Source organism: Oncorhynchus gorbuscha, linkage group LG10, assembly GCF_021184085.1.
Source record: "Oncorhynchus gorbuscha isolate QuinsamMale2020 ecotype Even-year linkage group LG10, OgorEven_v1.0, whole genome shotgun sequence".
Taxonomy (NCBI): Eukaryota; Metazoa; Chordata; class Actinopteri; order Salmoniformes; family Salmonidae; genus Oncorhynchus; species Oncorhynchus gorbuscha.
The window spans coordinates 30,992,371-31,016,442 of NC_060182.1; the positions used below are offsets into that span (position 1 = coordinate 30,992,371).

The following is a 24,072-nucleotide window of genomic DNA, read 5'->3' on the forward strand; positions in this document are numbered from 1 at the left end:
ACACACACACACACACACACACACACACACACACACACGGTTTTCCCCTCTGACATCATTGCAGTTCCCAATAGAACAGCAGAATATGTAGCGCATTTTGTTTTTACCACACTGCTTGAAGCACCTCACCTCTGTTTCGTCAACAACACAAAAACAACAACAAAAGTGCTGGGCGCGGACAGTGGCGCCTTTTCCCCTAATGCAGATTCCACCTTTAAACCCCGGACACACACACACACACACACACACACACACACACACACACACACACACACACACACACACACACACACACACACACACACACACACACACACACACACACACACACACACACACACACACACACACACACACACACACACACACACACACACACACACACACACACACACACACACACACACACACACACACACACACACACACACACACACACGTCAACCCTGATGCACATCTTATCCACCCCTCCCCTCCACTCTCATCTACATGATAAGACTCTAGCTCACACACTATCTACTCTGCACTGAAAAACAAGAACCTCATCAACCATAGCCTTAGAGTATAGTAATTCCATTCACTCATGCTAACGTTCCAACTCATCTAACCCTCTGACCCAAATCAAATCAAATTTTATTTGTCACATACACATGGTTAGCAGATGTTTATGCGAGTGTAGCGAAAGGCTTGTGTTTCTAGTTCCGACAATGCAGTAATAACCAACGAGTAATCTAACCTAACAATTTCACAACTACTACCTTATACACACAAGTGTAAAGGGATGAAGAATATGTACAGAATTATGGTACAGAACGGCATAGTCAAGATGCAGTAGATGGTATAGAGTACAGTATATACATATGAGATGAGTAATGTAGTGTTTGTAAACATATAAAAGTGGCATTGTTTAAAGTGGCTAGTGATACATGTATTACATAAAGATGGCAAGATGCAGTAGATTATATAGAGTACAGTATATACATACAGTGCCTTGCGAAAGTATTCGGCCCCCTTGAACGTTGCGACCTTTTGCCACATTTCAGGCTTCAAACATAAAGATATAAAACTGTATTTTTTTGTGACAGACAGGTGGATTGTATTTATCATCATTAGTCATTTAGGTCAACATTGGATCATTCAGAGATCCTCACTGAACTTCTGGAGAGAGTTTGCTGCACTGAAAGTAATGGGACTGCATAATTTTGCACACCCAATTTTTCAGTTTTTGATTTGTTCTAAAAGTTTGAAATATCCAATAAATGTCGTTCCACTTCATGATTGTGTCCCACTTGTTGTTGATTCTTCACAAAAAAATACAGTTTTATATCTTTATGTTTGAAGCATGAAATGTGGCAAAAGGTCGCAAAGTTCAAGGGGGCCGAATACTTTCGCAAGGCACTGTATGAGATGAGTAATGTAGGGTATGTAAACAAGATGCAGTAGATGATATAGAGTACAGTATATACATATGAGATGAGTAATGTAGGGAATGTAAACATTATATTAAGTGGCAACCCTCATCTAACACACATCTCTGAGAAAACAACAGGAGTGTGTTTTACTTCAGCTAGTCTCATAATGTTCCTGAGATTAGAACCATTCACATTCATGCATGCATAGTAATACGGGATCCTTGTCTATCTGCTGACCAACCAGAGAAGGCCGGTCTCTCTCTCTCTCTTTCTCTCTCTCTCTTTCTCTCTCTCTCTCTCGTGGTGCTAGCGCCTGGGGCTGTGGTCAGGTGAATTCCTGGGGCCAGCCCACAATGTTCTCCGGGTTGCCAGTGCTGAAATGTGGTGTAAAACTCCCCCATCTGATCCCCTGTGGAGTTGGCATGGTCAATGCCCAGAGACCCTGCTGGGCCTGTGGTGGTGACTGAAACCTAGCCGGTGTTGCCTGGAGGGGAAAATAGGGGGAATGGGCACCAACTCGGTCCTGTGTGGCTCAAGCACTTGCAACATCAGGTTTGTGGGTTCGTTTTCCACTGGGGCCACCCACACGAAATGGATGTTGCTTTGGATACATGTAAAATGGTGTGGTAGAGTCCCATTGCCGAAGTATATGATGCCATTTGGTTGCATAGTGGGGCTGTGTGCTTATCTAATAGGAGAAGCCTGTATTGCAGCCTGCAGCTGTATTTTCTCACTCTCTTTCTTTACCCTTTCCCTTTCCTCCGGATTCACAGTTTAACTGAAGTCCTTTCATGACGACTAGGGTCATAAATTAAACATTACCTGGGCTTCCCCTATGTGTCTGTTCAAGTAAAAATAGCCCCGTTTGTGTGTAGAGTGATGCCCATGCACACCGCTAGGCCCTTAATGAAGTAAGTGTTACTGCCGTACCCATTTGAAAAACTATGCTGATGCTTATGCATCACTTACAGCTCCCAGGCTCCCCTGACACGGTGGCCTGACTTCTCTGGCTCCCCAGTGACTCTCAGTTCATCTGGTTGTATAAGGGCTCACAATTACCTGGAGATTTGGGTTTGGGACATTTCCATATTTCTTCTGAAGGATGTTATCATAATTACACAGGCCAGGCTGACAGACTTTACAGTTTGGATATAAATGGTCATTACTATGAATCCTTTCATATGATGTTTGTTACAAGCCAGGAGGGATTTCTTTTAAAGGGCATTTTTATACGTTGTCTGATTATTCCTGGTTATAAATACAACTCTAGAGAAACCATTAAGATTCATGAAATGAAGGTTCACGACAGAAGAGTAGTGCCCATGGTGATTCTTAATTCTAAATGAGATGAAATTCCAACACATCCTCAGATTTAAGAAAAAAAGTGTATGATCAGGCTTCATTTTACCGCCCCAAATGTTAATAAGGAGCATTAGACCATTCCAGAAAGTGGCTTCCACCCTGCAAGGTAAATACACTTCATAGATTAAACCTGGGTAAACCTCTGTTTCTCTGTACCTTTGAACTCTTGAAGGTTTCAATTCTATCAGCCACAGAGATATCCATCTTTACGGATGAGCTTTTATCAGATTTCTAAATGTTCATCATTATCTGACTTAGCCTGTAGTAGAATGATTTGGAGATAACAATTCAATCTTAATGCGAGACCATAATTGCACTTTTGATTGAAAAGAAATAACACAGAGAAGCTATGGAACATAATTATAGAGCATTATCTGTCTCAAAACATACGTCTAAACAGAAATGCATCAGCACAGTAGATTCAATCCTAGAGCAAAGAGAATATAATACGCATTTCTTCTGTCTGATACTGATGCCGTGCTGAATCTAATCCCCATGTTCCAAAAGCCGAGGTGTGAAAAAGTGGCTCAGTTTTTAGGCTTTTGTTCCAGGTAACGTGGCAAGGAAGAAACAGATGCTTTGATTCAAGCACATTTCAAGTCTCATTCCCAGTAGGCCCTCACTGCTAATGGTGTATAAAACACAAGATCAGTGATACAGTGTTCTGGAGGAGAGTGGAAAAGCAAACTGTCTTCCTTACCCTCTTTCAAGTTGACAAGCAGCCATGGTATAATGAAAGAACAGGAACATGCTGATTCTTGTTTGTGTTTCCTTTTGTTCAGCTTTTATTGATTCTTGAAAAGAAAAAAGGAGGAAGTAGAGGCTATAACACAAATACATATTAAATATGGGACAATATCCTCTGGAGGAGGAAAACAATAGAGTCCTGCTGTGAATTGAAAGTAAATGTATCGTTTGAGGGATGTTACAGGCAGGTGATGTGAAGTTCAGTCTGCTTGGAGATATCCCTTGCTGTCTCTCAGAAGATGTGAAAACCATTTTGTGAGCTGTGGCCAGGGCAATTCATATTTTTTCTGTGTCTATTCCTTGTATACTTCGGCTGTCCCCATAGGAGAACCCTTTTCGGTTCCAGGTAGAACCCTTTTTGATCCAGGTAGAACTCTTTTGGGTTCCATGCAGAACTCTCTGGGGAAAAGGTTCTTCATGGAACCCAATAGGGTTCTACTTGGAACCCTATGGGTTCTAAATGGAACTGAACTGGTTCTTCAAAGGGTTCTCCTATGAGGACAGCCGAAGAACCCTTTAGGGTTCCAGAGCACGTTTTTTTCTAAGATTGTACTCATGGGTATAGCAATAGCCACATCCAGGCAGTCGTGCAGACAAATTGGACAGGGTACAAACTGGTTTCAAATAGGAGTATGTATAGGCTTTAATATGTAGATCAGAAAGGTCATGATAATAGCGATAATGTTACACCAGACTTGTGGGGGCACAAAGATATGGGGAAGATGTGACAAATAAACTGAATTTTCTAAAAGCTATTGCTCAATAGGTGTTTGCAAAGCAGTGTGCTGTGATTGCTCTCTTGATCTCTTAGAATGTGATTGGCTCATGGCTTTTTCTTTGGAGTTTGTGTTGGATTGACAGCCTACAACAACTCCATTAAGCTATTAGATATCATCAAATCAAATTCTGATGACTGCTGGAGAAAATAATAGTTCGGAATAATTGACTCGGCAAAAAGGATGATACTTTAGTAGACCTACGAGAGCCAATCATGGAAGACGGTGCAAGCGCAGTGGCTACAAGTCGCTATAATGAACCTACGATTTATTGTACAGTGGCTACAACCTGTGCAATGTGAATGGGGTGCTACAGTATCAACTGCACTCCTTTATTTGTGAATCACTGTATCTGTCTCTTGGACGTTTGGAGTATTTTTTCCCTCGCGCAACGCTCATTTCCCTTGTCAATGAATGAGAAAACTGGTCTACTTGATGGTGGTGGTGTGGCGCGCAGTCCATTGTTTGCACATGGTCCCCGAGTCTGACCTCTCAACCGCGGAAGCCGTCTCCATGGCAACCCCGACTACGGTCCAACCAGCAGCTGATTGTAAATTCCTGCAGAATAAGAAATCCTTGCAAGTAGTTGGAGAAAGAGAGAGAGAGCGCGTGAGGGAGAGCAGGAGCAATGCGCGGATCGTAATCTCTCCTCCCCCTTCTCCTCTCCGCTCTGCTCCGCTCCATCTCTCTCAACCTTCTCTCTCCCTCTCTCTTATATTGAAATTGGCCAGGGTAGAACATGATCACAGAACACCGCTTCAGTATTGCTGCACATTGTCGGACATTTCGCAAAACCCGATCACTTGAAACAGAATAAGCAGACATAAAGGAAAGGACTTCAGAGTCCCACATTATATTTTTAAAGGTGGACCAACACTTTAAAAAAAGACCGTCCGATTGCGCGTGTTGAGCGTTGCAATCTAGCTAGGTGTTTAATAACTACAACAGTCTAACTACAGTATCAAGTAGCTATGCATATGCACGTTATAATGCGCGCGAGCATTGGATTAGTCGGTTTCTGTCTGGTCGCCTTTGTCCAACAGCCAGCTCGCGCTTCAGGAAGCAAATCCACTCAAGGTACGTTTTCCCATCAAAAATACCTTTATTCCTTCAAGCTTTATTTTTCTGGAGCGTAGTAGCCTAACCCTAGCCTATGCTATGGTGATTTAGTGCAGATATCACTACCTCAATTTGCAGTGCATGGTGAATATGTATGCTTATACCTGACCAATTTCTAATTAAGTTACACATGAGATAGCCGTTAAAGATTACACACGTTAAAGATTACACACACACACACCAATAACTTCAACATAAAATAAATAAGTATGGCTCATTAATCCTGCTCAAAATGATATAAAGGTTATAATTTCAAATAAGAGGCACACTGGTGAAGAACATTTAGAACTATTTTAGTAGGCAAATGCAAAAAAAAAAGTGTATTCTAAGTTCTACCAAGGAAAACTCCACTCTGTTTAAATATTGTTTTTGCACTGGCATTTGTCAATGCTGTTCAGAGATATAAAGTATACTGGGAATTTCACCAACTACAGTACTCAATTATTCTCACACTGCATGCCCAGACTATATTTGTCTCTCCACAATGGTTAATCTACCGCTGCACTTTTCTGAGACTTTGGCACAACATTGTCAAATGAACCTGTTTTATAGGTCTGATTTAAAACTGTTAATAAATGTCTAAATCCCCCTGACACTCCCATTCTCTCACCATGAAGAATAACTGGGGACACTTCAAACCGCAACAACAACAACAGTGTGAACAGAACAGGTTTGTTGTGAACTTCATGAGCAGAGTAGTGGTTCATGAAAGAAAGAGCATCATGAGGTATTTGACACTACTGTGTAACACTCACAGGGAGCGACAGGGAGCGACAGGGAGCGACAGGGCTCCCTCAAAGCCTCCACTGAGCTCGGCTACAATACTGCACCCGGTTTGGTTCCTTTCTGATTTATCACACACCGGGCTTGAAGAGTTTAAGGTGATACAACTCTGAATCCGCATCGATGTGTTCAGACTCCAAATTATGACGATGGTTATCAGAATTAGGGCATTGAAAAGCCAATGAAAATTTGGCATGCATGATGCATGTCATTGGGCAGCGTTTTACTTGCAGTAATAAAAGTCATCCGTTCATACATTAAAAGGACTGGGAATATGTTGCTGCCTGGGTGCCGTTTCCTTATCCATGTACTCCTTCCTTCCCCTATTCTGCCTGTTTCTCTCTTGAAAAAATAACGATAATAAGGACAATATGTTTATGTGAGTCTGTAGCAACATTATGTTACGTTACATCATTATTATCAAATGGATTAAATACAACATTTTCCTCTTCAATCTGCACACAATACCCCATAATGACGAGGCAAAAACAGGTTTAGATCTTTTTTTAAATGTATTACAAATAAAAACTGAAATACCTTGTTTACATTAGTATTCAGACCCTTTGCTATGAGACTTGAAATTGAGCTCTGGTGCATCCTGCTTCATTGATCTTCCTTGAGATGTTTCTACAACTTGATTGGAGTCGACCTGTGGTAAATTCAATTGATTGGACATGATTTGAAAAGGCACAGACCTGTCTATATAAGGTCCCACAGTTGACAGTGCATGTCAGAGCAAAAATCAAGCCGTGAGGTTGAAGGAATTGTCCATAGAGTTCCGAGACAGGATTGTGTCGAGGCACAGGTCTGGGGAGGTGCATCAAAACAAATGCTGCAGCATTGAATGTCCCCAAGAACACAGTGGCCTCCATCATTTTAAAAGTTTGGAACCACTCTTCCAAGAGCTGGCCTCCCGACCAAACTGAGCAATCGGGGGAGGTGGTCCTTGGTCAGGGAGGTGACCATGAACCCAATAGTCACTCTGACATAGCTCCAGAGTTCCTCTGTGGAGATAGGACAACCTTCCAGAAGGACAACCATCTCTGCAGCACTCGATAAATCAGGTCTTTATGGTAAAGTGGCCGTAAGAAAGCCATTCCTCAGTAAAAGGCACATGACAGCCCGCTTGGAGTTTGCCAAAAGGCACGAAAAGGACTCTCAGACCATGAGAAACAAGATTCTCTGGTCTGATGAAACCAAGATTGAACTATTTGTTCTGAATGAAAAGTGTCACATCTGGAGGAAACCTGGCACCATCCCTATGGTGAAGCATGGTGGTGGCAGCAACATGCTGTGGGGATGTTTTTCAGCGGTAGGGACTGGATGAATAGTCAGGATCGAGGGAAAGATGAACGGAGCAAAGTACAGAGAGATCCTTGATGAAAACCTGCTCCAGAGCGCTCAGGACCTGAAGGTTGACCTTCCAAAAGGACAATGACACTAAGCACACAGCCAAGACAACGCATGAGAGGCTTCGGGACAAGCCAGAGCCCAGACTTGAACCCGATCGAACATCTCTGGAGAGACCTGAAAATAGCTGTGCAGCGACACTCCCCATCCGACCTGACAGAGCTTGAGAGAATCTGCAGAGAAGAATTGGAGAAACTCCCCAAATACAAGTGTGCTAAGCTTGTACATCATACCCAAGAAGACTTGAGGCTGTAATTGTTGTCAAAGCTGCTTCAACAAAGTACTTAGTAAAGGGTCTGAATACTTATGTAAATATGATATTTCACTTTTTTATTTTTAATACATTTGCAAACATTTCTAAAAACCTGTTTTTGTTTTGTCATGATGGGGTATTGTATGTAGATTGATGAGGGGAAAAAACAATTGAATCCATTTTTAGAATAAAGCTGTAACGTAACAAAATGTGTAAAAGTCAAGGGGTCTGAATACTTTCCAAATGCACTGTATATATGCAAGAGACAGAGCACAGCACAGTGTGTGTGGGCAAGCCTCAGCAGCTTTGATTGTTTTTGGTGATGTTTCACACACGGAGAGACACAAAAAGATAGGCAAGGAGTGAAGGAGGAGGGGGAGGGGGAGTGACTATCTTGCATCCTGGGTGGTCTGCCCCCACTTGTGGGAAAGCCCAATATTTACATTTTGCAATTAGAACGACTTTTTCCTCACTTAATTTTCCACAACATCGATTACACACTCCCTTATTTTGTGGAATGTTACCAGAACAGTGTTGTCACTAAGTAATGGCATGCACCTGTTTGGAGCCTAGGTGACAAGCAGCACCACCATCATAGCCTGGCATTGGTTCTAGAAAATGTGTGTCTGTCAGTCTACCATTGATAAGATATGGCACACCACAGTCTTAAGCTTTTTGACATGAGAAGTCTGAAGCGCAGGTGGAAATGTGTTAGTGTAGTATGTGCCAAACTGTGTAGTGTAGTATGTGCCAAACTGTGTAGTGTAGTATGTGCCAAACTAAGCATGGCCTGATAGTGATCATGTGCTGTTCATGTTCATGGACATATCTTTTTGATGGACCCTGGTTGTTGAGAGTAATATTTAATGCAGTGGATTGAAAAATAAAAATGCAGTAATGAGAATGGACCCTGTGAAACAGAAATCTTAAAACTAAGAATAATGTGCAGTTAGTAATATTTTAATATTTTGGCTTTTTATATTTAGACATTTAGACAGAGAGAGAGAGAGACAGAGAGAGAGAGAGACAGAGAGAGAGACAGAGAGAGAGACAGAGAGAGAGAGAGAGAGAGAGAGACAGAGAGAGAGAGAGAGAGAGAGAGAGAGACAGAGAGAGAGAGAGAGAGAGAGAGAGAGACAGAGAGAGAGAGAGAGAGAGAGAGAGATGCTGAAAAAAATAAGCACAATTTGTCAGCTTAATATTTATTTAACACAGATGTTGGCGACAAGCCTCTATGTCCTTCATCAATGTCAGCTTAATTACAGGTCTGCCTTCAGGCCAGGCCATCAATCGTTATCTCATCTAAAAAGAGAAATGGAACAAAGGAGTGATGCGGAGGATGTGGTGAAGAAGAGGTAGAAAAAGAGGGAGATGAAGAAGGGAAATTGGATAGATTAGAGGGGCAGGCTGAGAGCGAGAGAGAGAGAGAGAGAGAGAGAAAAAAGGGAAAGAGTGAAGGGCCTTGGACGACAAGGCTAATCACTGAGACTGAGCTGAGCTCAAGTCGAAGGCTCCTGGCTATCTAATACAGTGCCAAGGCAACTGTTGGTGAGGTTCTGACATGCTGTGGTGCGGTGCAGAGCGGGGACTTTGTTGGTTGTAACCTCTGCTGGTGTTACCTGGGGGTCTCTCTGGTAGACAGGGGTAGCAGCCCTCAGCCGTGAGCCCTGGGCTGGCCACAATGTGGGAACCAACCAGCCCTATCCTGGAGGGAACGACTCAGCAAAATGAGGCCCGAGGGAGGGAGGCCTACCTAGAAGTGGTGTATCTTCCACAAAGAAGGGGATGGAAGGAAGGCCAGAGGCCCCCCCCACCTTTTATTTTTCTCGCTCCTCTTCTTTGTTTGCTTTGTCTTCTTTTTCTTTCCTTTATACTTAATGAAGTAGCCATGTCTTGTTCCACCGTCTGTCATAGGCTATGTCTGTGTGTGTTAAAGGCATCCACTGTCTGTCATAGGCTATGTCTGTGTGTGTTAAAGGCATCCACCGTCTGTCATAGGCTATGCTATGTCTGTGTGTGTTAAAGGCATCCACCGTCTGTCATAGGCTATGTCTGTGTGTGTTAAAGGCATCCACAGTCTGTCATAGGCTATGTCTGTGTGTGTTAAAGGCATCCACCGTCTGTCATAGGCTATGCTATGTCTGTGTGTGTTAAAGGCATCCACCGTCTGTCATAGGCTATGTCTGTGTGTGTTAAAGGCATCCACTGTCTGTCATAGGCTATGTCTGTGTGTGTTAAAGGCATCCACTGTCTGTCATAGGCTATGTCTGTGTGTGTTAAAGGCATCCACTGTCTGTCATAGGCTATGTCTGTGTGTGTTAAAGGCATCCACTGTCTGTCATAGGCTATGTCTGTGTGTGTTAAAGGCATCCACTGTCTGTCATAGGCTATGTCTGTGTGTGTTAAAGGCATCCACAGTCTGTCATAGGCTATGTCTGTGTGTGTTAAAGGCATCCACCGTCTGTCATAGGCTATGTCTGTGTGTGTTAAAGGCATCCACTGTCTGTCATAGGCTATGTCTGTGTGTGTTAAAGGCATCCACTGTCTGTCATAGGCTATGTCTGTGTGTGTTAAAGGCATCCACCGTCTGTCATAGGCTATGTCTGTGTGTGTTAAAGGCATCCACCGTCTGTCATAGGCTATGTCTGTGTGTGTTAAAGGCATCCACTGTCTGTCTGTCATAGGCTCCACCGTCTGTCTGTGTGTGTTAAAGGCATCCACCGTCTGTCATAGGCTATGTCTGTGTGTGTTAAAGGCATCCACTGTCTGTCATAGGCTATGTCTGTGTGTGTTAAAGGCATCCACTGTCTGTCATAGGCTATGTCTGTGTGTGTTAAAGGCATCCACCGTCTGTCATAGGCTATGTCTGTGTGTGTTAAAGGCATCCACCGTCTGTCATAGGCTATGTCTGTGTGTGTTAAAGGCATCCACAGTCTGTCATAGGCTATGTCTGTGTGTGTTAAAGGCATCCACAAACTCTTGTAAATGGGGATCCTATTCCTCACTTTGTTGTCCTCTGGTTTAAAATATTTAAACCTGTCCATTCGTCATACATTCGCTGTTGTGGAAGATCGAGATGTTGATAGGTTTGCTTTGCTTTTTTTCAGCAAAGGTTGCAGGCATTTACCTGTGAAAGTCAAAGCTGTACAATTAATGAAGATGTCAAATACCGACATCTCTTGTGATCTATTAGTAATGGTTCCTGGTAACCACATATGAAGCCACATGAAGAGATCTGCAAACATATTTTCTTCCTGCTCATCTTTCTGAGCTTAGACCACCCTAAGAACACCACAGAAGAAGAATGCAGCTCTTGTGGAGACAGCATTCTGTTCTCTGTGAATGTGATCATCGTGGACCATGGCCAGTCCTTTCTCGCCACTTCCCAATCGTATTGTGACAACACTTCGACACACTTTTCTCATCACATTCACTCTGTTAGGTGCTGTTTCTGTGCTTCATGCATTGCTCTAGACAGCAGTGGTATTTGTTGTGCTATTACATGACTGTTGTCTACTCACAGGGTGGATATGTGCCTTAAATCATACTGATGCAAAAGTTCCTTTCTGTTTGCCAACTCAGGGGTTTTGGCATATGGATTTGACACACAGAACACTTTGTCTTTATTATTTACTCAATATAGCTCCAGGTCACATGGTTGAATTGAGGTTGAATAGATGTTCTCTTGAGATACTGTCCTTTTCTTCTTGTTAATCTATACATCACCGTGCCCGTGGAAGTCTGTCAGGGTCATTGATCTTCATGAGTGTAGAGCAGACAAACAATTAAGCCGTGCTTTCCCACCCAGAGAATGGATACTCCGATACGACCTGCCTGAGAAGTGGTGCCCCAATACCCCTGTACATGTTGTTACAGAGCAGTTGTGTGAAGGGAGGGAGATCATAATCTTTGCAGTGCAGTTGAGTAGTTGAAACCATTGATGACAGTTCCGTCCAAAACAACAATACTTAATGAATAGTGAAAATAGCTTTGATCTTTAAGGTGATGAGGTTAAGACAAGCATAGACCTGATACTAGTTTAATTTGCATTTTGATATACTGTATTTACCCACTAAGTGTATTTACAGGAAATGTGCTTTCCCCACTTGACTGCCTTACAGTATAGTGCCTGGTGTATAGTAATGAGAAAGTTTTCAGTATTCAGGGGTATAGATTGGCCTATTTATTCTTAATGAATAAGTGAAGAGGTATGCATGCCACTAACTGAACACAATCTTATATTGAGTAATTCCATATGAAACCAGGAAGGATTGTTGACATATATTTAACAGCTGTATCTAAAAGCATAATTGAGAAATAATTAATCAACATTAGCATATTTATGACATTTTGGCCTTACCCAGCACTCCTTTAAGAGTCCTAAATGTTTCAAATGTAGGTGCTACAAAGATAAAATTGGTGCCATATGAAGCTTCACCATATGTTGTGTAAGATGAGTAGAATTTGAATTTAAAAAATAATAATAATAATAAATAAATGTATGAATATTGATTTTTTTTAAATGAATATTGAAAAACTTTTTTTTTTTGATTGATCAATTTCTTCAATATATAGTTGAACATAATATACTCTTCGGGCATATCAAAGTTCCAGATTGAGATTGTTGCTTTGTAGCACCGAAAGATGAAACGTTAGGGAGTCAAAATGTCCTAAATAAGCCAACTTTGATATATTATTTCTCAATTATACTTTTAGATTCAAATATATGTCAACAATCCTTCCTCTAAAGGAATGTGAAAATCCCCCAAATCATGGTATTTTTTTGCCCTGTTTTCATATGGAATCACTTTTCTATGTTTATTGCCTATGGTGTTATTGTTTCTAAGTTGCTGTTTGACAGAGGTTCTAGAGGGGTATACTGCAGTCAGAGCATGGTAGAGATACACATAGTCAGCCAGTTATCATGCATGTTTACAGCCATGTGTAAAAGCTGGGATGTCTGGTACAGGCCAGAGCAGTTCTGTAGCGCCAGTACTGGTCAGTCACTCACTTGTATCCTGGCTACTGGAATTTAAAATCAATACATATTATTTTGCCAGTAGTGTTTCAAAGATTCAGATTCAGGCCAAGGAAAATAGTGTAAGGCATCCCTATTCTTTCTCTGTAACGGATCCACTCTTGGTTACTAAAGAGTTCATGTCCGAAGCGTTTGTGGCAAATTAATAGATCTGGCCTGGGTGGTGGGTCTGGCCTGGGTGGTGGGTCTGGCCTGGGTGGTGGGTCTGGCCTGGGTGATGGGTCTGGCCTGGTTGATGGGTCTGGCCTGGGTGGTGGGTCTGGCCTGGGTGATGGGTCTGGCCTGGGTGATGGGTCTGGCCTGGGTGGTGGGTCTGGCCTGGGTGATGGGTCTGGCCTGGTTGATGGGTCTGGCCTGGGTGATGGGTCTGGCCTGGGTGGTGGGTCTGGCCTGGGTGATGGGTCTGGCCTGGGTGATGGGTCTGGCCTGGGTGGTGGGTCTGGCCTGGGTGATGGGTCTGGCCTGGGTGGTGGGTCTGGCCTGGGTGGTGGGTCTGGCCTGGGTGATGGGTCTGGCCTGGGTGATGGGTCTGGCCTGGGTGGTGGGGAGTTTTATTAGTCTGATCCTCTGGGTAAAATATTTTGTTGTGTTGAGTTCAAGAAAAACACAGGCTCTGTTTGCTTGAAAGTGTTTGTTACACTATAGATTGTTTAATAAAACCAATGCTTGTGGTAGCCAGAGAAAACGGTTTTCCATTCGACAGCGCTGTCAGACACGGGTTGAATTATACTGCAGAATATGGTGCTCTGAAAAATAAATATTCATCTAAAGTTATTTAGCTTTAATTTTTGAAAAGCCTTCTGGAGTTGATTTGGGGGTTTGACTGAAGTAGTGGAATTTCTGGCTCCTGCTTTAGTAACTAAGCATTGTTTTGACATGTCCTATTGAGTCTGCAGGTTTGGGTCGTCATGGGGCATTCAGAACCTGCCTATGGCTGCAGACATCATACGTACCTGCCCAGTGCACAGGGGAAGCAATCAGTATTTTTTTTACAGGCCTCTTAACTCTGTCATGGCACCTTTTCTTCTCCCCTGGAGCAGAGAAACCTCTATATCAGCACCCAGCAGATAAACCCCGCAGTGGCCAGCGTTCCAGCACTCGTAGTCTCAATTAGATGGTCTTAATGCTAACAGAGGAGGTAGCTTCCACATGGACAGGATAGGAGGAGTGAATCTCCTCTTGAAACAGACTGAAATCTTGGACCAATGATGTCTCATACTCTCAGAAAACCTACATGATATTTGACCTTTCCCTTCCTACACACATAGACAAACACATGAAAACACCAACATTAACTGACAAGATTACACACAACACATACATGAAGACACACTTGAGTCCAAACAATGAGGCCAGACTCAGGCTGTTCCTCCACACGCTCCCAGACTGAGACCCCTAGCTCTTAGAAGCCCATTTATTTATTGGGCCGTAATGTAAACAGTGTGCTCCAAATGAGGCTTGTAATACATTTCCTTTGCGCTTCGGTGGGACGTCTGATAGCAGAGTTGATGGTACACTGAACCCGAGACACTCTACAACTCCCTCTCAAAGTGCTGAGAGCTCCAGCATGGACAGGGGAGAGCTTCCAAGGCACTGGAGGGCCGGCCTGTCCATCCCCCGTTAGGAGTCGACAGCTGGGGCTGCTCTCAAATCATTAATCCCACCATTTGTTTTTCTGTTCCATGACTCACTGATTGGCAATGGTGTGATCCAGGACCAAAAGTAAGTGTCTACTCTGTGGGATTGTCTGCTTTAGTTCTCTGTTTTCTCCACTGCTGAGACTCAACATGGTTTGAGTGGAGAGGAGAAGAGAGGAGAGCCTAGCTGCCATTGTCCCAGACCGTTCCTCCTCCTCCTCCTCACACCATTCCCTCATGAGACCCCTTTGGCCTGGCCTAATAATACAACTGCACCTCTTTTTGAGTTTTTGGGTCAGTGAGGGACGTCTGTAGACTGGTCTGTGATGGTCAGTCAGTCAGTGTTGTTGGAGGGGGGTTGGGGGCCAGAAAGAGCCTTGTTTACAGACTGCTTGTGTTTACATTCCTTGAGGCTAGAGCCAGCTTTGGGGACTGCTGTAAATGAAAGGAAATGCTCTTATTCTGCTTAGTAATGGAAAAACCCAACACATCAAGGAATGTTTCAAACAAAAAAAACTAATTTATTTGGTGAGGTACATGGGGTTTAGCTGAAGCTTTTTGGGGCTGAAATGACCGGGGTGATGTCACTGATGAAACAGATACTACCTTGTTGAGTAGTGCTGAGCGATTAACCAACATTTCTTTTTTGGCGGGGTTATTAAACAACTAATTGACCAATGTCGGTTCAATTACTTTAATGTTTTTTGTGTGACCCCAACGCTGTTTCTCTAAAGAGAAATCAAATCATTCCCTGGAGAAATCAACTCAAGAACTATGTGGGACACTGTGCTGAAGGGAGTTGTAGTTTTCATTAAGCAAATATTCAACCTAGTTCAGTGCAGAAATTTTATAATTCCTCTCTCTAGCAAAGAGGGATACACTTTTACGCCTGCTACGTAAGGTTAGATACACACAGACCGCATAGACCGCATGAGAGAGGAATGTACACAACACAATGTCGAGAGAGAGGGATAGAGACAGTTTGTGAAAGTATGCCTTGTCTTCTTTGAAGAAGTAGAAAAGGATTTGGTCAGACAGCTCTGCAGCTAGGCTAGTTAAATAGGATGACTACAGAGAGAGCAGTATGGGAAGTACAGAGGGAACGTTGTCTGGCTGTTTGACTGCTACTGCCTGAGCAGAGATGAGATGATGACCTTAAGGAATTAAAAAGAAAAAGTCATCATATAAAAACTAAGTCATATACAGAACTGAAATATTGTATTATTTCATAGTAATGTCTATCCATTGTGGACCTGACAGAGACAATGGAATATTTTCAATATTTTGGTAATTGAAAGTTCACTATTTTTGGCTTTGGAATTTCAAAAAGCCCAAAATTATTTTTATGCTATTGTTTCATAATGCATTTAATGCTTAAAAAATTGATTGAAACCGAAATTGAAAACTGCTTTAAGAAAATATATATAACCAAAACCAAACCGACCTAGAAAAGCACTAATCGCTCAGGACAATTGGTGAGAGGAGTCATAGGAAAAGCTGTGATCTTCTAAAATTGAGGATGATTGTAGAAAGGTACCCCAGAATGTTAACACTTGATATACACTGAGTGTACAAAACATTAGAAACACCTACTCTTTCCATGACATAGACTGACCAGGTGAAAGCTGTGATCTCTTATTGATGTCACCTGTTAAATCCACTTCAGTCAGTATAGATGAAGGGGAGGAGACAGGTTAAAGAACGATTTTTGAGCCTTGAGACAATTGATAGATGGATTGTATGTGTGCCATTCAGAGGGTGAATGGGCAAGACAAAGATTTAAATGCCTTTGAACACAGGGTATGGGGGTAGGTGCCAGGCGCACCAGTTTGAGTGTGTCAAGAACTGCAACGCTGCTGGATTTTTCACGCTAAACTGTTTCCCGTGTGTATCAAAAAGGGTCCACCACCCAAAAGACCTCCAGCCAACTTGACACAACTGTGGGAAGCATTGGAGTCAACATGGGCCAGTATCCCTGTGGAACGCTTTCGACACCTTGTAGAGTCCATGGCCCCAACGAATTGAGGCTGTTCTGAGGCCAAAAGGGGGTGCAACTCAATATTAGGAAGATGTTCCTAACGTTTTGTACACTCAGTGTATAAAACCTATAACTAGAAGTCTAGATGTGATAACATGCTTTTTGTTTGACTTCGATCCGGTAAGAGCATAATCTTGTTAGGAGGTGCCAGACGTTGCACTACCAGACGTTAGGAGGTGCCAGACGTTTGGCAACCAATATCTTCCATATACTAATCTAAGATTGCCATTTTTCTATTGACCTTTTATTTTATCCTTAGTAGTTTGAAGTGTGTTGGAGTTCTAATATGAGAAGCCAGATGGACTGTCTCCCAGTGAAATTCACTTCTTGTGAAACAGAGATATCTAATGAATGTAACATGTCAAAATTAACATTTTTTTCATATAGTGTTTGTCTCTAATGACACTTATGATGCCATTAGAACAAGTATTTCACTCCTCTGCTATTACCTCCGTGAGCTGTATATTTCAGATAAGAGCTGCCATGCTCTACTCTGCATCTCACTCACACACAGAGAGCCATTCACTTTATGCCTCATAGTTTCACAGGAAGCAGCTAAAAATATCGGACTAACACTTCTGCTGTAATTGCTATGTTTCCCTCTTTATAGTAGGTGCTGTATCTTGCTAAAGCAGCCGCCAATGAATGTAATTGCTGTGTGCACAGAGAGTGTCATGTCATTTAGCTCTGGCTTTATAAATAATAAGGTATATAACAGCATTAAGTACCACCCTCCTTGTATATAAAATGAAATGTTATAGAGCTAGAGGCCATGAAAACATGAAGAGTTTGTAAGTTGAGGACATATGCCACGATTGAAGAAACGGTGCTTAAACCTGAATGCATTACTTGTATCCTTCAAGTTGGATGCATTGTTATCATGTATGCGAAATTCTAGGAAATATGTATGCAATATTTTTTATTTTTTTTATTTAACCAGGTAGGCTAGTTGAGAACACGTTCTTATTTACAACTGCGACCTGGCAAAGATAAAGCAAAGCAGTGTTACACAAACAACAACACAGAGTTACACATGGAATAAACAAGCGTACAGTCAATAACACAATAGAAAAAAAAGTCTATGTACAGTGTGTGCAAATGGCATGAGGAGGTAAGGCAATAAATAGGCCATAGTAGCGAAGTAATTACAATAAAGCAAATTAACACTGGAGTGATAGATGTCCAGATGATGATGCGCAAGTAGAAATACTGGTGTGCAAAAGAGCAGAAAAGTAAATAAAAACAATATGGGGATGAGGTAGGTAGATTGGATGGGCTATTTACAGATGGGCTATGTACAGCTGCAGCGATCGGTTAGCTGCTCAGATAGCTGATGTTTAAAGTTAGTGAGGGAAATTGAAGTCTCCAGCTTTAGCGATTTTTGAAATACGTTCCAGTCATTGGCATCAGAGAACTGTAAGGAAAGGCGGCCAAAGGAGGTGTTGGCTTTGGGGATGACCAGTGAGATATTCCTGCTGGAGCGCGTGCTACGGGTGGGTGTTGTTATCGTGACCAGTGAACTGAGATAAGGTGGAGCTTTACCTAGCAAAAACCTATAGATAACCTGGAGCCAGTGAGTCTGGTGACGAATATGTAGCTAGGGCCAGCCGACGAGAGCATACAGGTCGCAGTGGTGGGTGGTGTGTGGGGCTTTGGTGACAAAACGGATGGCACTATGAAAGACTGCATCCAGTTTGCAGAGTAGAGTGTTGGAGGCTATTTTGTAGATGACATCGCCAAAGTCGAGGATTGGTAGGATAATCAGTTTTACGAGGGTATGTTTGGCGGTGTGAGTGTAGGAGGCTTGGTTGCAAAATAGGAAGCCAATTCTAGATTTAATTTTGGATTGGAGATGTTTAATATGAGTCTAGTCAGTCAGACACCTCGGTATTGGTAGTTGTCCACATATTCTAAGTAGTGATGCTAGTCGAGCGGGCGGGTGCGGGCAGCGAATGGTTGAAAAGCATGCGTTTAGTTTTACTGGCGTTTAAGATCAGTTGGAGGCCACGGAAGGAGTGTTGAATGGCATTGAAGCTCGTTTGGAGGTTTGTTAACACAGTGTCCAAAGAAGGGCCAGATGTATACAGAATGGTGTCGTCTGCGTAGAGGTGGATCAGGGAATCACCCACAGCAAGAGCGACATCGTTGATATATGCAGAGAACAGAGTCGGCCCGAGAATTGAACCCTGTGGTACCCGCATATAGACGGCCAGAGGTCCAGACAACAGGCCCTCCGATTTGACACACTGAACTCTGTCTGAGAAGTCGTTGGTGAACCAGGCGAAGCAGTCATTTGAGAATCCAAGGCTGTTGAGTCTGCCGATAAGAATACGTGATCGACATATTCGAAAGCCTTGGCCAGGTTGATGAAGACGGCTGCACAGTACTGTCTTTTATCGATGGAGGTTACGATGTCGTTTAGTACCTTGAGCGTGGCTGAGGTGCACCCGTGACCGGCTCGGAAACCGTATTGCACAGCAGAGAAGGTATGGTGGGATTCGAAATGGTCAGTGATCTGTTTATTGACTTGGCTTTCGAAGACTTTAGAAAGGCAGGGCAGGATGGATATACAGTAGGTCTATAACAGTTTGGGTCTAGAATGTCACCCCCTTTGAAGAGGGGGATGACCGCGGCAGCTTTCCAATCTTTAGGGATCTCGGGCGATACGAAAGAGAGGTTGAACAGACTGGTAATAGGGGTTGCAATAATGGTAGAGGATAATTTTAGAAGAGAGGGTCCAGAATGTCTAGCACAGCTGATATTCTAGGAATATATGCAGTGGCAAAGAATGGACAAAAAATATTCCACTCTGGCCTTTCTGAATGAGATTGTCATGGGTCAATGAATTACTGTAAGACGTGTTTTCCGCAGTATAGAAGGGTCTATGAGTCATAGACCAGTATGGCCACCCATGGCACAAACATTCATCCTAATTCTATAGGCACAGCATGGTGCAGCACATGCGGATGCAGCCCATCAAAGTGACAGAGCATTGTCCAGAAAGGTTGAGCTGAAGCTATAGGGTAGTTTCTCATTCAAAGATGTAAAAATAGAATGTTCTCTCAATGCATCTCCAAGCACTGATGTCTCTAAGCAACACATGCTGAGCAAGGACATTATATCTATTCCGACTTAGTTCTTCCGTTGAGAGGCACACATTAATGCACTCCCAGGCATTAATGCACTCACAGAGCTATACTGTTCTAGTATAACATTTACATTTACATTGTAGTCATTAAGCAGGCACTGTTATCCAGAGCGACAGCCAGGAGTAATTAGGGTTAAATGCCTTGCTTAAGGACATATCGACAGATTCGTCACTTAGTCGGATTCAAGAATTCAAACCAGCAACCTTTTGTTTACAGGATCAATGCTCTTAACCAGTACCTGCAGCCCTTAACATGAGCTTGAGTTGCCCTGCATGTCACAATGTAACATCCAAGTGATGAGTCAACATGCTGCCTTGTGAGCATCATCTTGGGGTTATTTTGGAATTCAATTCAATTCAAACCATTAATTGAAATTAACATTTGAATTGGCCACACCCCACAGGAAGTAGAAGGAAAAAGGAAGTAGAATTGAATTCATACCAATTCATTGACATTCAACTGAGAAAAACATATGAGTCTCATTCCTTTGGCAAATATTTTGCCAAAAGCACCGGCCACCTGTCAGGAGATGTTAGGTTGTTCTGTGCCCTCTGAGTGTTTGATCTATTACATTCTGAGATATGTATTGTTTGTTTAATAATTAAGTGTAACAATCATTAATCATTATAAACAACCTAGAAAATGATAACAATATTTCCAGACCACTATACTTCATCGTTTTAGAATTTAGATTGTTGGTAACCATACATGATGACCAAAATAAACATATTGTAACTGCATTCCTCCTCCTGAGGAGGAGGAGAAGCGAGTAGGATCGGAGGACCAATGCGCAGCGTGGTAAGTGTCCATAACGTTTATTTTAAGATATAAACTGAACACTATGAAATACAAAACAATAAACGTGAACGAAAACAAAACAGTCCTATGTGGCAACAAACACCCACAACTCAAAAGTGAAACCCAGGCTACCTAAGTATGTTTCTCAATCAGAGATAACTAACGACACCTGCCTCTGATTGAGAACCATACTAGGCCGAAACAGAAACCCCAAGATAGAAAAACACACATAGACTGCCCACTCCAACTCACCCCTGACAATACAAAATAAAGACAAAACAAAGGATATAAAGGTCAGAACGTGATACATATGCATAATGATTTATGGAATCAATTATCCATTTGAATTTCAAAGAATTTCACTGACTTAAATTCTACATTCTTTAGTTCAAATTTATTTCAAATTCTACTTCCTACGGGTGTGGCCAATTCCATTCAAATTCAAGATTTGAATTGGAATTAAAGACAAATGCTCAACTCAATTAAGAATTGACCCCAACCCTGCTACACAGCCTAATTTACTGTCTACTGTGGACCCAGTAGAATTGTAGCTAGAGATGAGCACCTGTCCTACTGTTTGAAGTGAGACAAGAAGGAAAGCTCTACTGTCAGATGAGACCTGGCCAGGGGAGTACTCTTCTCTACTCTACTCTACTCTTCTAGGGTTACAGTTGGAAGATACTTCCTAAGCCAGATGTTGATTTTTTTTATTTTATCCTTATTTTACCAGGTAAGTTGACTGAGAACACATTCTCATTTACAGCAACAACCTGGGGAATAGTTATAGGGGACAGGAGGGGAATGATTGAGCCAATTGTAAACTGGGGAAGATTAGGTGACCGTGATGGTATGAAGAGCAGATTGGCAATTTAGCCAGGACACCGGGGTTAACACCCCTACTCTTACGATAAGTGCCATGGGATCTTTAGTGACCACAGAGAGTCAGGACACCCGTTTAACATCCCCCTACACAGGGTCATGTCCCCAATCACATCCCTGGGTCATTCGGATATTTGTTTTAAATCAGAGGAAAAGAGGGCCTCCTACTGGCCATCCAACAATACTTCCAGCAGCATCTGGTCTCCGATCCAGGACCAACCCTGGTTAGCTTCAGAAGCATGCCATCAGTGGGATGCTGCTGGTTAAGGAGGAAGAGGTGGGATCTGGAAAATTTGCTCACATAATCTCCCTACAGTACCAAAGGATGAGATTCTATTTCTATGGTACCTACTCACTCTCTGACTCATCCAGGTCCCATGATTCGATTGTCACTGCATCTCTGTTATAGAAAAGCTTACATTTGAAATCTTCATAAAAGCCCTTCTGCTGTTATTTGATTTTGTGCTCTTGGGGTTTTAGCTAATGTTATGAAGGGGACTTACACAACCTCCCACAGCCCATTGTCTCACAACCTCTCATACAGCGCTTACAATTATCGTACTCACAACTATCTCACCTGAAGATCCAACGTGGATTCTATTTATAAAAGGTTTCAAAAAATAAAATCTACCTACAGAGGTGGTGATTTCAAATGTATCAGCAACTACCACCTACACACAGTGCTAATGTATCAGCAACTACCACCTACACAGAGTGCTAATGTATCAGCAACTACCACCTACACACAGTGCTAATGTATCAGCAACTACCACCTACACAGAGTGCTAATGTATCAGCAACTACCACCTACACAGAGTGCTAATGTATCAGCAACTACCACCTACACAGAGTGCTAATGTATCAGCAACTACCACCTACACAGAGTGCTAATGTATCAGCAACTACCACCTACACAGAGTGCTAATGTATCAGCAACTACCACCTACACAGAGTGCTAATGTATCAGCAACTACCACCTACACAGAGTGCTAATGTATCAGCAACTACCACCTACACAGAGTGCTAATGTATCAGCAACTACCACCTACACAGAGTGCTAATGTATCAGCAACTACCACCTACACAGAGTGCTAATGTATCAGCAACTACCACCTACACAGAGTGCTAATGTATCAGCAACTACCACCTACACAGAGTGCTAATGTATCAGCAACTACCACCTACACAGAGTGCTAATGTATCAGCAACTACCACCTACACAGAGTGCTAATGTATCAGCAACTACCACCTACACAGAGTGCTAATGTATCAGCAACTACCACCTACACAGAGTGCTAATGTATCAGCAACTACCACCTACACACAGTGCTAATGTATCAGCAACTACCACCTACACACAGTGCTAATGTATCAGCAACTACCACCTACACAGAGTGCTAATGTATCAGCAACTACCACCTACACAGAGTGCTAATGTATCAGCAACTACCACCTACACAGAGTGCTAATGTATCAGCAACTACCACCTACACAGAGTGCTAATGTATCAGCAACTACCACCTACACAGAGTGCTAATGTATCAGCAACTACCACCTACACAGAGTGCTAATGTATCAGCAACTACCACCTACACACAGTGCTAGGTGTTATTGACTGTGGTATACAAGATTTACCGTAACTGTCACTGAATCATAACTTTATAGTTGCTTCTGCAGCTCTTATTTACTTTACATTTTGAACAATTTGTTTTGTTCTTTCTGTTTTGTTCCATTTGGTTTTTATACCATACAGTAAGATCCATCTACAGTAGACTCTCGCTGCATGGTCGGTGGACCCAGCTAGGGAGGGGTCCAGCCAGGTTTGAAGTTGGTGTCATTGTTTTTAGAAGCCCAGGATGAAGTCAGTGGTCATGATTCCTAAACATTTAGAGTGTGTGAAGGATGAGTGTAAATAGCCCAAATGGAAGCAGTTTATATTTTTATTCACAACGTTTAAAAGCTTTGCAGAACGTCAAACAGTGTGTCCCTTCATTAGCTGGGGAGGTTTTGGGTGGGGGCAGGGGGAGGATTTGGGTGGGGGCAGGGGGAGGATTTGGGTGGGGGCAGGGGGAGGATTTGGGTGGGGGCAAGGGGAGGATGCTAAAATTTGCACTAATGTTGACGTCTGCATTTCATCAAACCCTTTTTTGGACCACCAATCTCCTGCCCTAGTCGACCTAATAACCCATGAGACGTGCACTGTGTGCTGCTATGAACTGTGTGCTGTGAACTGCTATGAGCTGTGTGCTGTGAAATGCTATGAGCTGTGTGTTGTGAGGGGCTGTGACATTCTGCCATGGCTCACACACACCCTCCCCTCCTCTTCACCCTCCACTTCCGCTGCCTAGCTCCATGAAGGAAGGCAAGGCTAGCAGCTTTTTGTAGACCTGACCCCTGCTTCTTCTCCTCCTCTCTCATCAGGGGTCAAGGGTCAACTGCTAGTGCAGCTCAGAGGTCTTGTTGATGTACTGATGGTGCTGGCCCCCGAAGCGCCATCAATACAGCCACTGATATTATTTTGTTGTTGTTAAGAGCGATGATGGACTGGCCATCCTGTTTATTGTAAGTTTATCTCAAACTATTATGACTGTTAGTCTATAACTGTATGACTCAAAAATGATCTGCATTCTTGTCTGGATTTGGGATTACTCATTTCTGTCTCAGACTCTTG

General features: G+C 42.7%; 1 protein-coding gene across 4 annotated transcripts in view; it reads left to right on the forward strand.

Moving 5' to 3' along the window:
• Window positions 1-4,940: 4,940 nt before the first annotated feature.
• The window catches only part of LOC124045862 (signal peptide, CUB and EGF-like domain-containing protein 3), a 131,773-nt gene continuing 112,641 nt past the window's right edge, over window positions 4,941-24,072 (forward strand). For 2 of the 4 annotated variants that reach the window (XM_046365601.1, XM_046365604.1), the window contains exon 1: window positions 4,941-5,374. In XM_046365601.1, the coding sequence (XP_046221557.1) occupies window positions 5,269-5,374 (106 nt within the window). In that variant the 5' untranslated portion in view covers window positions 4,941-5,268. The remainder of the gene's footprint in view (window positions 5,375-24,072) is intronic. The other 2 variants (XM_046365603.1, XM_046365605.1) reach the window with 1 other exon arrangement.